The 15,119-nt window shown below is 37.4% G+C and overlaps 1 protein-coding gene across 2 annotated transcripts in view; it reads right to left on the reverse strand.

Annotated features, from left to right (window-relative positions):
* Nucleotides 1-212: 212 nt before the first annotated feature.
* Nucleotides 213-15,119, reverse strand: part of LOC136883515 (kelch domain-containing protein 2) — an 82,457-nt gene continuing 67,550 nt past the window's right edge. The window contains exons 9-10 of one of the 2 annotated variants that reach the window (XM_067155877.2): nt 13,042-13,205; nt 213-1,433 (exon numbers count right to left, since the gene is read on the reverse strand). In XM_067155877.2, coding sequence (XP_067011978.2) covers nt 13,082-13,205 — 124 coding nt within the window. In that variant the 3' untranslated portion in view covers nt 213-1,433; nt 13,042-13,081. The remainder of the gene's footprint in view (nt 1,434-13,041; nt 13,206-15,119) is intronic. The other variant, XM_067155878.2, reaches the window with a different exon arrangement.

Genomic DNA, 15,119 nt, shown 5'->3' on the forward strand with positions numbered 1-15,119 from the left:
GTTCAAATCCTGGTCATTCCATGTGAGATTTGTGCTGGAAAAGTGGATGCGGGACAGGTTTGTCTCAGGTGCTCCGGTTTTCCCTGTCGTCTTTCATTCCAGCAACACTCTCCAATATCATTTCGTTTCATCCGCCAGTCATTAACCATTGCCCCAGAGGGATGCAACAGGCTTCGGCAGTCGGCACAATTCCTATTCTCACTTCATTCATACCATTCCTGACCCGGTCCTGCAAACAGGCTGTGGATTTTCATTCATTAGCAGTTAATTGTTATCTTTGTTTTCAGGGGATAAAGCAGGCATAGAAAGTATTGAAAAAGTTAAAAAGAAAGTGCATATAACATGTTTTTCCTTTTATGAAACTCAATCTTAAGTGCACTTAGTAGCTCCATTCTTTAACAGAACCAACCATTAGGTAGCATATTTTTTTCACGGGTCTCAGACATACATTTTCCCCTGACTTACTTCACATTTTGTTTTGCTGCATGCCCCCTCCCCTTACGAGAAAGCATGATACTGAAATAAGCAGCATAAGGTACCAGCTATAAGCTGGCCAAATTCGATTCTGATCAAAAGAGTAGATTTTACGTGAAAGAAAGGCAGACAAACATTCAGAGTTATATATTAGTGAAAACAGACTTTGCCTGTTCAGAATTTTACATTACTATTTCCAATGAAAATTTTACTTTCTCCTGAAGCCAATTTCTCACATTACAATTGAAAAGATATGTATTCAGATACAAACATGGAGGCAATGAACACCAAAATTCAGTAACATCCCTTGCATGAATGAAGAAATGTTCTTCCAAACGAAAGTCCATTAAAGAATTACAAATAAAATGAAGTTTACATCTTTGGGTACCCAGAGTACACCTCTTATCTCGGAGTGAAAAGGCAGTAATATTTAGCTACAGAAGTTGTCACATACAATTCTACATATGTTCAATTCCACTTTTGTATTTACTTCACAGATGCACATAGTTTTATTTCCATTTTTCTTTGTTTATTCAACTCAGCACTATCATACCAAGTGTCCAATAATTGACTATTTAAAAATTCCCACATTATTCAATAAATTTCTAGGAGTAAGCAACATGGGAAATCAAAAAGATTTGTGTAACTAAATTACATCCAATAAATTGCCCATTTTCTTTGGAAAAGACTATACAGTAAAGTAAGACTCCTCATTGTAATTTTGAATGTGGTTTCAAATGAAAGAAATGAGCTAAGTTTTGTAAACTCCAAATACTTTGGTCAATACCAAACTATTTTTTAAACATTTACAATACAAATGCTGTTCAAATGCATTATATTTGTTTAAATGTCTGCTTAATGCCCTCAGCATGTGAGAATCCATTTCTTCTTTTACCACCCTTTTGCATCCTGAATTCAGCCAGACATCAGATAATTGAAGACTGAGATGGCCTTGCCAGCTAAAAACAGAAACATTCCATATTTCCATATCATTTAGCAATTACAGGAGTAATGTAAAAACATACAGCTCAACAAATACAAACTTACCATTGACTCTAACGATCACATTGTAGAAAATAAAAGCAAAGGTCAGTTTCAAGTCATGTTTGTGTAGCAAAAAATAAAGCTTGCATTCCATCATATCATACTAGGTTATACCTGTGTTTTAAAAGTGATTTGTGATTTCTAGAGATAGCTATGGGAATTCACAGCATGGCATAATAACAAAAGATTTATATTTCTTTCATATGATGTGGCCATAGTGATTCATGCAGCAGAGACATGGGTAATTGAGGAATGATATTATACCATATTTACTCATGCATTAGACCCCTTTTTTCCCCACTTTTATAGCCAAAAAATGTAAAGTGGGTCCAATATACAATAACCTCAAATTCTGTGCAGGGAACACATGCCTTCTAGGCTATAAAGAACTATAAATTGTACATGTAAACATTCTACATTGTTCTTTAACAAACTTAAAATGTATTTGAGTTACACTGGCTATTTTCGTTGGAAGGCAGTATTTCTAAATGTAAAAAGTTAATAAATGGTGAACACGACTTTTAGGCCTACATTAAGGTAAATGTAATCCGTTTTAGTTACTCATATCACGTAATTCATTTTGTCTCATTAATTCCTCTGATGTGGTCGACGTTTGGAAGGACATACAGTCGTAAAAACTCACTATGAAGATTCGTCTCACTTTATATTCGAACCCGTAGAGGAAAAGGGATAAGGGTATCTATCATATTATCATATTATGCAATACTGATACAAAATAACTAGACGGCCGTCATTTGTCCTAGTCAGTTGAGCAGTAGGCCTACCACACAGTAAACCTGATAACTGCTTTCATTTTAATTGTCTTGAACCGCTAACTTCCCTGCTACCAGCGTGTCTTCATTCCAAGTGACATCATCTTCACTGCCATCTCGTTAGCCATGCACTGCAATTGAGACCGAGAGTATTCAAGGTCCCATCTTTTTGAAGCCTTTAAAAATAGTTTCATTTCTTGACTATAGAGTCCAAACTGTGTGAAGCTATTCCCAGATGGTTTCTGGAGATGGTCTCTGATATTCCCAGCTGGTGTATGTGTAGCAGAAGCCACTCCTTCTGAATAAAGCCGTGTTGTTGAAAGCGTGCCAAACCACCAGCTGATAACTAGCGTATGTTACGAGTTGTATTTCTGAATGTAATACATAGTGACTGGAAGTATTTTTTTGATAACTGTGGCTGTTGAAAGCCAGAACCTTATTTTTAAGAATATTTCAAATTTCAACTGTCCACTGTCCTCGTGGACAGTCGAGATGTTCTTCTGATGACGCAGAGCAAAGTTCTCTGCGAAACGTAAAGAATTTCACCTTATTTTCTTGACAAGGCATAAGCCCAAAGGCCTATATCATGCCTAGTATATTTTGTTTGGGTTCACCGAAAATTGTAGGGACATATAAAATCAATATTATTATGAGTTGTTTGGTACATCTGCAAGTAAAACAATAGTGATTGGATTGTTTTTATCACGTTTTAAACCTACTTATCTCCCAAAAACCCTATATTGGCCTGAGTCACGAGATATTAAACGATCACTTTGTTAATGATCTCACCTGCCTATATTAATAGGTCTAGCAACAACCGTGAATATTTCTTAACCAGAGTAAACTTGTTTCCTTCCCCCGAGGTGTTGCGGCTCTTTCTTAGACAATCCTCCAGTGGAAGGGAGTTGCATGTACCATTTTAAGCTCAAATCAACCTTCCTGCCTTTCGTAAATTTCTGGCAATACGGTACCAGGAATCGAAGTCGAACGGCAGCTAATGATGCAAACTGTTATGCTGGTAGACATTCTTAACTACAAAACACAGACATATATACATGACTGCAATACAGTACCGGGAATCAAACTCAGGCTCCCGAGAACGGCAGCTAATGATGCAAAATGTTATGCTGGTGGACATTCTTAACTACAAAACACAGACATACATACATGACTGATGCGTGCTTGCAATGTGCGGGTCGGACACGAAACTATTCACCTATTTGTGCGACGTCCGTCACCAGAGCTGCAGTAGGCCTGTGCTATGGAGGCAGCCATTTCTCGACTACGAAACACAGATGTACCGCATGACTTTGACGCGTGTTTTCATTGCGTGGGTTGTATGGACGAAACTATTCACAAATTTATGTGATGCCATCAGAGCTGCATAAGGCTTGTACCCACTTCGAAGTGGAATTGTTTTTCTTCTCTGACAAATTACATTGGGGGCGTCTTGTATGGCATATTTATTTTTTTCATTTTCTTCGTCTTGAAAAGCCAAGGGAGGTCTAATACACGAGTAAATACGGTATATTTGTTTATCGATTTATTTAGCATATGGCTTTTAGCGCTGGAAGTTTCCGATAACATGTCTGGCTCATCTGGTGCAGGTCTTTCCATTTGACACCCATGGGGAATCTGCGTGTCTGCGTGTGTGATGGTGATGTAGGAAGAGCGTGAAACCAATGTCTGCTCACAGCCTACTCTTGTCCAATAACACCAAGGGGTCTGCTTAAGGCTTATCGCCCTATCTGACGGATGAATCACCATCAACAGTGTCACATGCCCTCACTCGATATGAACACTGTGGAGCGGTTTGTAATAGAATCCAGAATTTGGGCACACAATCTAGTGATAAGAAATTGTATACCACGAAGTCTTCTACCATTCTGGCCAATCTGGGACTCTGGAAATTGTAAACTGATAATGATGATGATGATAAAGGAAGCAAGGACAGTTAAAATGAGGATAGGAACTAATCCTTTACTTGTTGTAATTTTCATCCAGAATTAACTGGGGGAAAGAAATTCAATGTAGTTTTTTTTAACGATTGTACTTGGTCTCAGTTCTATTTCTTACTGTACTTTCAAAAAAGGGTGAGAATGGAGGGAGGATTCAACCTTGATTGTTATGTTTCATAACCACTAGACTAAAAACCAATCTCAAAATAAAACTCTTAAAACTACTGAAAATCAGTTCTGCAATGATAGAAAATCATATCTTAATATTTGATGTGATCTCATAGACGTGTTTTGCTAATGACTCCAGGAATTTTGTGCAAATATTATTTCTCTCTTCATTGTGAAACTACTGCTTGATAAGCGGACGTCATGCTCACGTTTGTTGATCTGTCCAGTTTTGCCATTCTCTTCTCCTAAATTTTTGATGGGGTTGATTGTGGGTGAGTTGCCAATTCCAGGGAGCATTTGAATTTGTTCACCTTTCTGTACTGGTCACTGTTCATCATATCCTGGCCCCTTGTTCATAAAACATCCTCAGGACATTATTTTTGGTGGATGTTTAGGTGCTTGTTGAATATGCGTCAGTGATATTTTCTTTGATGTTCCTTTATGCTGACCCACAAATTTTGAAATGGTTTTCACCTAAAATTAAAAGTACAATAGTTCCACCTTTTCAATACAAATTCAAGTAAAGTGAGTTACTTTACAAACAGAAGAAACATTTATTAGGTACTAGTTTCGACTCATTATCAGGGTCATCATCAGCCAAAAGCATGAGTTGCACAATGTATCAAATAGTCCATAGATACTGCAAACACTATAAACATGAAGAAGAAATAGTCACAACTGTGATAAAAGTTTCAGATAATGCATAACATGCATAAATTAATGCACTTAGCTGTCGTTGAAGGAAGAACTCGAGATGATCAATTTTGATGTCGAAGAATCTTGAGACTTTTAATTCTTTCATTATGAAGTTCTGACACCTTGCGCTGCGATGTGTTGGACGTATTGCATAACTTATGGAAACCGAAGTATCACTTGTTATGAAGTTTTAACAGCTGTATGTCATCAAGGTAGTAGTGGTGTTAAGAAAACAACTTACGCACACATAGTGAACAATTTAGAAAGAGGGTACATAGATGCCATTCAAAGAGATTAAAGTCCTTAAAAAACTGAAGGTAAAAGTAACACTTGAAAGTCAAAATATTTCTGTGATGTGATACAGGTGGAGAAGATTCGCAGTTCAATTTGGAAATGAGTGAAAAAAATAATATCGTTAGTAATAAAAGCCAAATTAGTAAAGGGGGTAATTAAAGTGCTGAGAATTTGTTATATTTTAGGGCATTAATATGTTCTGAATATCTTGCGTTGAAACCCCAAACTGTCCAACATATGAAAATTTGCAATTAACACACTTGATTCTGTAAACTCCTGATTTTGAGAATCCATTAATTATGTTAACAGAAGTGGAATTGTATATCTGCACTTTTATTATTTGTTTTAAAGGCTATTTTTACATTGTGTTTCTTAAAAATGTTAGTGATTTTAGTGGTCTTTATTAAATGTGAAAGTGGAAATTAAGGGGATGCTGGGTTTATCTTTCTTTAAAGTGGTTGAAGGACGATGTCTGTATTTTTCTTATTATTCTTTCAATGAAAAAATAATTGAAACCATTAGATTTTGCAATGTATCAAATGTGTTCAATTCATTTTTAGATCCTTTTTAGACATAGGTACAGTAAAGTCTTGGTGAACTAAGCTGTTTTAAGTTGCCCGTTTGTGAGTCTGTGGAGTAGCGAGTCTTGGCGGATTGTAGAAACAGCGACTTTTTACGATTTCTATGGACTATTTGAACTTTGTTCAACTCGTGCTTTTGGCTGATGACCCTGATAATGGGTCGAAACTAGTACCTAATGAATGTTTCTTCTGTAAAGTAACCCTCTTTACTTGAATATGTATTGAAAAGGTGGAAGTATTATAATTTTAATTGTAATCACAGTTCTATATGGACCATTCACAATGAAATTTATATCTCTTAATGGTTTTCATCTGAAAATACGACTTCAAAGTCCAGTCTGTACAGAGTTTAGCCTGTATCAATTGCTTTTTGTGCATTACCTCCATCATAAGCTACTTCTTTGCTGGCCTGCGTGCTCTTCTTACTGCTGTAATGTGAACATTTCACCCACTCTGACTTACATCTTGGTTTAGGTCAACAGCGGATAGCCTGGGGTTTATTTTATTTATTTATTTATTTATGTGTCTTTATAAAGTGGCAAAGTTAGAGCTCTTGGCCCTCTCTTACATTTCTCTAGGTGTAGTCTTACACTTCTGAACACAGTTACCTTCCTTCAGCAATAAAAAGGGTCCAGTTGTTTGGTAACACTACTAAATCGAATTTACTGTAGCCATACTAACACCACATTGTTAAGCAATTTGTCTTTGTGTCAGAGAGGTATGCTCAGCTAATGCAACAATATTTTTTTTAGGGGTAGTATCTGTTATCAGTTTACAGTCAACGACACAATACAATACTGAAAACATCTACAACCTTACTTGGAGACATTCAACTAATGACTGTATTAAATGTCCAATAATGTTCACAATAATGCTCACATACAACTACAATGCAATTTGCTTTGAAGCGAGAATAGTATTTAGCAGGGATGCATGATTCTGCCAACATAAGTTATAAAAAGCTTTGATTAATTTGCATGCTACCGTACCTGCCAACCTTTGAAAATAAAAACTTTGCAGACTGTGGTAACATCACTTTTTTTCACCACTGGTAAACAGTACAAAATATGAACCTTTCCTGGATTTAGTAATATATGGGAACTGTTCCAAAAACTGTTTCAGAAATAAAACTATATTTCTTTACCAAGAAAAATAAAAATAAAAATAAGCAAAGCAAGAATGAATACATCACACGGTAATCAATTTCATAAATTAACCCTTTCAGACTGTGTATGCACAATCGTGTGGGTTCGTATTTTATTTATGTCTGAGCGTACTTGACGTTTTCTTGGCGCTAGACCGGACTGCAGTGATTGTGCGGGACACGTAGCATGTACTTCAGCTGTTTTTATTTAGCGCTTGACCACCAGGATGCAGGAAGAAGAGTTTAAAAATACAGTTGATCGGCAGGATGGCGGGAAGCAGTAATGCCAAAAGTAAGTATTTATTTATTTATTTATTGCACCAATATTAATCTAGATGCTTTACTGAATATCAGAATGTAATCAATGAAGTGTGTAGGTAAATTGTTTAGTGAACGTAAATTGTGAGAATACAACATCGTACGTAATACCATGAGGTTCTGAAAGTTGATATGCACAACTGTGCGGGCTAGGTTTCCCTATAGGCAATGTATATTGTAGTGCTGGGTGCTGCCACCAAAAGAACTGAAAACGCACAACTCTTACTTTATGTACGAAATGTAATGTATATGATTTTAATGGTTTTAAATTGTTCCACACTATAAAATAGAACATTTGATCATGTACATCTGTATATTCACATGTACTGAGCTGATTTGTTTTTTGTAAGTAGTGAATTAAGTCCTGACATGCACAATTGTGTGGGTGCTGTTTTTCAGATGATAGTTTTTATTTTATAAAATAAACTATAAACATATGTATTTAAGAGCATTTGAGTAAGTTTTTGACATACAAACAAAAATTCACACCTCAGTTTTCTTACAGGTCTGAAAGGGTTAAACTAACTCTTACATTCTCCCACTGTCACATGAACAAACACTAATACCACTTCCTTTTTCAAAACAAAACTTCGTTCACCCAATGAACTCGGGTGACGAGGCACACCCGCTTTCGAGCACGTGGCCTACAACTCAGATGACGAGTTGGGGCTGCGCATTCCCAATGCTCAGATATCTTTCTACAGTGCACTCAGTTTGTAAAAGATGGCTCCTGTGTTAAGATTTTCGTATACTAGATGGTTGAGGCGAGGGTATGTCGAAGTTTCCCCTTGTTTGACTTTCCCACCATGTGTACAGGGTGACTCGGAAATACTTCAAATTCCTTTCAAGCCAGTAGTCAATATGGCAACTACCAGCGCAAGTGTTTATGAACGTGAAAAATTAGTGAAATTAATTAACAGTGTTTTATATAGTGATTCTAACGACAGTGTAAGTGAAGACATTAGGAATTAGAAGACTATAATTTGTGTGAGGAAATCATCATCATCATCATCATCATCATCATCATCATCAATGTCCCATTCCCATTGGCCGGGTGTGGTTAACAAGCTTCCTCCACAACTTTCTGTCATTCCACTTGAATGTAAATAGTGTAAATGAATCAGGAAATGTATATAACACTAGTGATGAGCAAAACCTTCATGCCAGGCCTCCACAACTAAAACGTGTGAAACAAGATGACTGGGTGTGGGTAAGTGGAGATAATCCTGTCATTCACCCCTTCACTGCACAAAGTGGTGTTTCTGAATTATTTCAGAAATATGCTGCCACAGCTCTATCAGAGCTCTCTGTCTTTAGACTATATGGACCCATTATTTTCTATAATTGCTTCAGAGGAAAATAATTATGCTCAGAAGCAACTTACAGATGAGAATAGGAAAAACGAAAAAGATGACGAGAAATGGTTTAACACAACGGAGGACGAAATAAAGGCGTACCTTGCTTTGTGTATCCTGATGTCCCAGGTTCGGAAACCACGTATCCAGTTATACTGGAGTAAAGATAGGTGTATTGAAACTCAAATCTTTTCAGAAACAATGAGCAGGGAAAGATTTCTCCTCGTTTCCCATTTTCTACACTTCACTGATGACTTTTCAGGTGATTCTAGTGATAAACTGAGGAAAATTAGACTTATAATTTTGCACTTCTCTGACCCATTTTCGTCATTGTATGAACTGTCAGAAAACATTGCCTTAGACCAGGGCTTCTCAGGGTGCATGCGCCCGGTGCATGCACTGTGCAAAAGACAACTTCGCTTGGTTGCCCAGAGTGCAGACCCCCCACCGCTCGATTTGTAGCAATAGTGCTGTCTCTCTCTTTCCCCATGCCTGCCTCGCTCGCTCCCTGTCTCCCTCGCTCTGTAGCACTCAAAATCTGAGCTGAGCTTAGCCAAGTAGCCCAGAGACGAAGCGTTGGTCCGAGCCAAGTGGAACCGATGCACAGTGCACGGAGCTCTTGCGCCTCGATTTGCACGCGCGAGATTTTGGGCATTTGAGAGGCCCTGCCTTAGATGAATCCCTTATGAAATTTTGTTGTAGGCTACCGTATATGCAATGTAATCATAGTAAGAGGGCCAGATTTGACATAAAAATGTATAAAATTTGCAATGTAAATACAGGCTACTGTAACATCTTTGGTGTGTATATATATATACAGGAAATGATATGATTGACCCTTCCTTACCTGCGAGCACTAATGTTATGAGTATGTGCCAATATTTGTTCAACAAAGGTCACACTCTGTACCCTGACAACTGGTACATGTCTCCATACATTTGTAAAAGAGTTAATGAAAAACCAACAAGTATTGTAGGAACTGTCAGGCCCAACAGAAAAAACATGCCACCCGATATTTCATCAAAAGTATTACAAAGAGGTGAATACCAAATATGGTCGTCCAACAAGATTTTGTGCCTCAAACGGAGGGATAACAAAGATGTTCATTTCCTTTCTTCAAAACACGCAACAGCAAATATTATATCAACAGGAAAACTCAGAAGAAAGCATGGACAAGTGCCACGGGAAGAAGTAAAAATACCAAAACTGGCCCTTGAGTACCAAGATGGTATGAAGGGAGTGGATTTACAATACCAGGTCACTGCCCCTTTTCCCCATCACAAGGCAAACAGTCAAAGGGTATAGAATATTTTTCTATCTTCTAGACATATGTCTTTTCAATTTCATTGTAGTGTACTGTACTTTCTCACAGTCGGAGCGCAGGAAACCCTACTACACAGACTTCCGTGTGGCCGTAGCGACACAGTTGCTTGCGGCCATTCAGCTGCCTGGGCTTTTTCCCATACACATCCCTAGTACTAAACAGAAGAAGAATCCCTGTAAGCTATGTTTTGTGTGCTCAATGCAGAAGAGAAGAAGTGAGACAATGTAGCAGTGCAAGAAGTGTGAAATTCCACTACATCTCCCTGATTGGTTTGAAACCTATCACACAAGAACATCATTTTAGGTGAGTCCATGTATTCGTTCATCTAATGACAAAATTTCAGGTTAATATCTTGTATAGTTCTCTTTTTACAATATATTTTTCGCTGTGCTGCGCAAACAGCTTCTATACTGGGATTTAAATCTGAGTCAGTGTGTCACGCAGGGGTATTTAAATGAGAGTCCACTGGGTTAACAAGTAAACACAATACATTAACTTATTCAAGCTAATCTGATCATCTTCCTGAACAAAACAAATAAAAACATGATGCAATGCAAAGGAGAAAAAGAACACCAGATTTGAGCATAGTGATATTTACTGTTCATTTTAAAACAGTCAATGTGCACATGACTTCAGGCCACATGGTGGCTAAGAGATGCTCCTTCAGCTACTCATGGTGACCAGTAACAGGATGAATTTCAACCACTGAAGCAACATCCTGAAATGGCGAGAGTTTCAAAACATATGAGTGTTGGGGTATAAGTAATAGCAACTATCTTTTTTTCTCACATTTTCATGGTGCTACCTTACAATGGTCATATGTCCTGGGAAGCATGACACTCATAGTACATGGACACAGCACGAGATGGTAGTGTTTTGGACAGGTACCACAAACAGGGCAATGGGGATGCAGTAGTGAACCAAATTAAAATAAGTGAGTTAAATCCACCTTTTCATTACAAATTAAATAGTGTTTATTAAATAAACATCTAATGGGACTAGTTTCGAACTATTTAAGGGTCATCTTCAGCCATATCATGTGTAGAACAACGTATTTGAAACACAGTTGTTTTAAAGATGGTCTTAAAACATAAAAGTTTGACACTATGAAAAAAATGTTTTTAGAATTTCCTTAAAACACTTTTGTTCACTTAGCTGTGGGAATATATGAGAAGAAGAAGTCTTTTAGTATTCTTCGTAGTATTCAAGAAGGTAGATACAAGTCAAAATTCACAATCTTGATGAGGTATGGAATTGGGCATGTATGCATTAATGTTGTTGTAGTAGAGAAGAAGTCTTTTGATATTCTTTGTATCACTCAATTCTACATCTCATCAAGATTATAAATGATTCAAAGTATAAAAGTGTATCTACACTTTGCAGTGATATGAAGAATATCAAAAGACTTCTTCTCTACTACAACATTAATGCATGTATGCCCAATTCCATACCTCATCAAGATTGTGCATTTCGACTTGTATCTATGTTGAATACTACGAAGAATACTAAAAGACTTCTTCTCATATATTCTCACAGCTAAGTGAACAAAAGTGTTTTAAGGAAATTCTAAAAACATTTTTTCATAGTGTCAAAACTTCTATGTTTTGAGATCATCTTTAAAACTTCAAATATGTTGTTCTACACGTGATATGGCTGAAGATGACCTTTAAATACGTCGAAACTAGTCCCATTAAATGTTTATTTAAAACACTACTTAATTTGTATTGAAAAGGTGGATTTAACTCACTTATTTTAATTTGGTTTAATAAAAAGTTCAATATGGACCCATAAAATGAAATTAATTTCTCTGCAGTAGTGAGTCAAGCTCCGTGCAGAATGGATGTGAGGAGGCAAGAACATCATGGGAAGTACTGGAATACCAGCCATGTTCACCGGACTTGTTCTCCGCGCAATTTTCATCTCAGCCCCAAGTGAGAGAACCATTGCGTAGGAGATGATTTGGGACATGGGAGGACACTGACAACGCTGTGAAACATGAGATTGTAAACTTCACAAATGGTGAGAAGACTGGTATCTGACGTCTCCCGCATAACTGGCAACGTGCTGTGGACCATCTAAGGAACTACTCTGAGGGTTTACCGTAAAGGTTACTGTACTCTCTGAGAATGAAGATTATGTAGCACAAGGATTTCATGGCTGAAAATTTCATCGCTTCATATCCTACAACTGGTAAAACAACTCGTCATTTCTCATACTGGCCCCTGCACCTTATGCTCCCACTATCATCTCTATATTTCCATTTGCCTGGCAGATCCCGTGCCAATAAAAATAGTTGTAATGACTTATGCTCCAACCCTCGTATTTTAAGTTCTGAAGTAATCAACTGAAAATTGGGAGAAACAAGTGACTGAATGAGAGATCGGGAAACAATGTACAGTATTTAAAAATTAAAAAAAGAGTCTCCCGTCTAAATTAGGAGAGTTGGTAGGTATGCAACAGTATCAATCAATCAATCAATCAATCAATCAATCAATCAATTTATTGATGCAAATGACCTCATCTCATAAACATTAGCCATCAGCAAAGGGTAACAAGTTTGCCCTGAGCAAGTCTCGAGTTCTTATTTTTTACTTTTTTTTTTTTTTTTTTTTTTTTTTTTAATTTGCTTTACGTTGCACCGATACAGACAGGTCTTATGGCAACGATGGGATAGGAAAGGGCTAGGAATGGGAGGGAAGTGGCCATGGCCTTAATTAAGGTACAGCCCCAGCATTTGCCTGGTGTGAAAATGGGAAAGCATGGAATGGGAAAGCTGCCAACAGTGGGGTTCAAACCCACTATATCCCGGATGCAAGCTCACAGCTGCGCGCCTCTAACCACACAACCAACTCGCCCAGTTCTTTTTTTTTTTTTTTTAACTAACAAATTCTAAACCAATTAGAATAGCTTACTGTTTATTCCAGACACTCTACATCAGATCCTTGTACAATGTTATCCAAGACGTTGACAACCCTGTTCCATTCTCAACTGGAGCACTTTCTGTAGTGTTCGAGGCAGCATGTCCCACTCTTCATACAGGACATCTCCATAGAAGAGCACGGTGTCCAAGCACAGTCTGAAAAAATAAAATAAAATACAAAGGTGTTCTTTCTTAGTCCAATCAAAGAGTGCAACAACAGTGTGTTATGAAAACACACAATTAGGATAATGAAACAGAATGAAACCGGATATTTTGAGATTGAAAGTTATAATCAATCCACTGGTAAGACAGGATTTTTCTGCCTGTCTATACGACCATTACTATAAAATGGCTTTTAATCTTTTGAGCAGTAGGGATGTACAAATTTTGTAACAAAGCAGTACCAATGTAAATCAACGTCCAACTTAAATATTTTCTACAAGTGTGCAGATATTTCTTGGTTACACATTGGAACTTTGGTGGGACTTGTTCTGAAATCTGTTGGAATTTTGAATGACTTTTTTCTGACATCTGGCACCCACATACAGCAACTAACTAGGTGCATGATTTCTTTTTTTTCAATTTGCTTTACGTCGCACCGACACAGATAGGTCTTATGGCGATGATGGGACAGGAAAGGCCTAAGAATGGGAAGGAAGCGGCCGTGGCCCTAATTAAGGTACAGCCCCAGCATTTGCCTGGTGTAAAAATGGGAAACCACGGAAAACCATCTTCAGGGCTGCCGACAGTGGGATTCGAACCCACTACGTCCCGGATGCAACCTCACAGTTGCACGCTCCTAACCGCACGGCACACAAAAATGAAGGGAGGTTCAGTCTGTCTAAAATAACAGTAACCACTGAAAATTGAAAGCAGATTCATAATATTACTATTTGCTTCTATAATATTCACAAAATGATAGGGTACTTGTAACATATTTTCTGTTTCTGTTTTTATAGAAAATTAAAGATAAAATTAAAAAGTGTTTTTATGAAACCCCCAGCACAGAATATATTTCTTTTAATAACAATGAAACAATACAAATGTGTAAATAAAAAATTTAATATAAAACTTTATTCACCAGTAAGATGAAGAATTTAAGAAACAATATTTCCGCTTCCAAAGGTGCACATGGCCCTGAGGTTAATTCAGCCTACACCAAAAATGAGTACCAGGTTAATTCCTGGGAGCAAAGGCAGCAGGCAACAGCCTTCAAGCCCTGTATGGAGGCGACTGCTTTTTTAACTTTACTTTTTTTTTTAAAAAGAACTTTCACTTATCTCAAGTGTCAACTATCAATGTATTAAGCTTGGACACTGGCTGATGGTCAGCATTAAGGTCTTCAGTTCGGAGGATTCCTGGGTTCAATTCTCTGTCGGGCTGAGGATTATAATTTCATCTGGTTAAATGCTCTGACTTTAGGACTGTGTGTTTGTGTTTATTTTAACATACTCCTCTTGATATTTACACAACACACCATACTATCAACTACCACAGAAACATTCAATAGCACTGCCATTAGGAAGGGTATCCGGCCAAAAACAGGGTCAAGGCCAAATGTGCAATGTAGTACGTACCAATGACCCCATCAGGATGTGGGAAAACAAGAAGAAGAAGTCAATAGACAATTATTACAATTATTGTAGACATGATATGAGTTTTAGGCTTATGCCGTGTCAAGAAAATAAGGTGATATTCTTTACGTTTACAGTCAAGATTTTCTTCTGAAGACGCAGAGCAAAGTTCTGTGGGAAATGTAAAGAATTCACTTTATTTTCTTGACATGGCATAAGCCCAAAACACCTATAATATCATGTCTACAATTAGGTACGGGCCAATAAAGCATCAGTGGTAAGCTTACAACTATTATTTGTCTTAACAGTGTTTAAAATGCACAAACAGATAAACAAAACATCCAATACAAGGAGAGAATCCAAAAATGGATAGCTGTCCTTAGTCAAGAGTTAGACACAGCCTTACGTAGAAATAAAATACATGTGACTATGTACAACTAACTGCATATCTTTCAGTACATTCAGAGCCAAAAACCTGCACCAGGCGAGCCGAACA

The sequence above is a fragment of the Anabrus simplex genome, chromosome 11 (genome assembly GCF_040414725.1).
Source record: "Anabrus simplex isolate iqAnaSimp1 chromosome 11, ASM4041472v1, whole genome shotgun sequence".
Classification (NCBI taxonomy): Eukaryota; Metazoa; Arthropoda; class Insecta; order Orthoptera; family Tettigoniidae; genus Anabrus; species Anabrus simplex.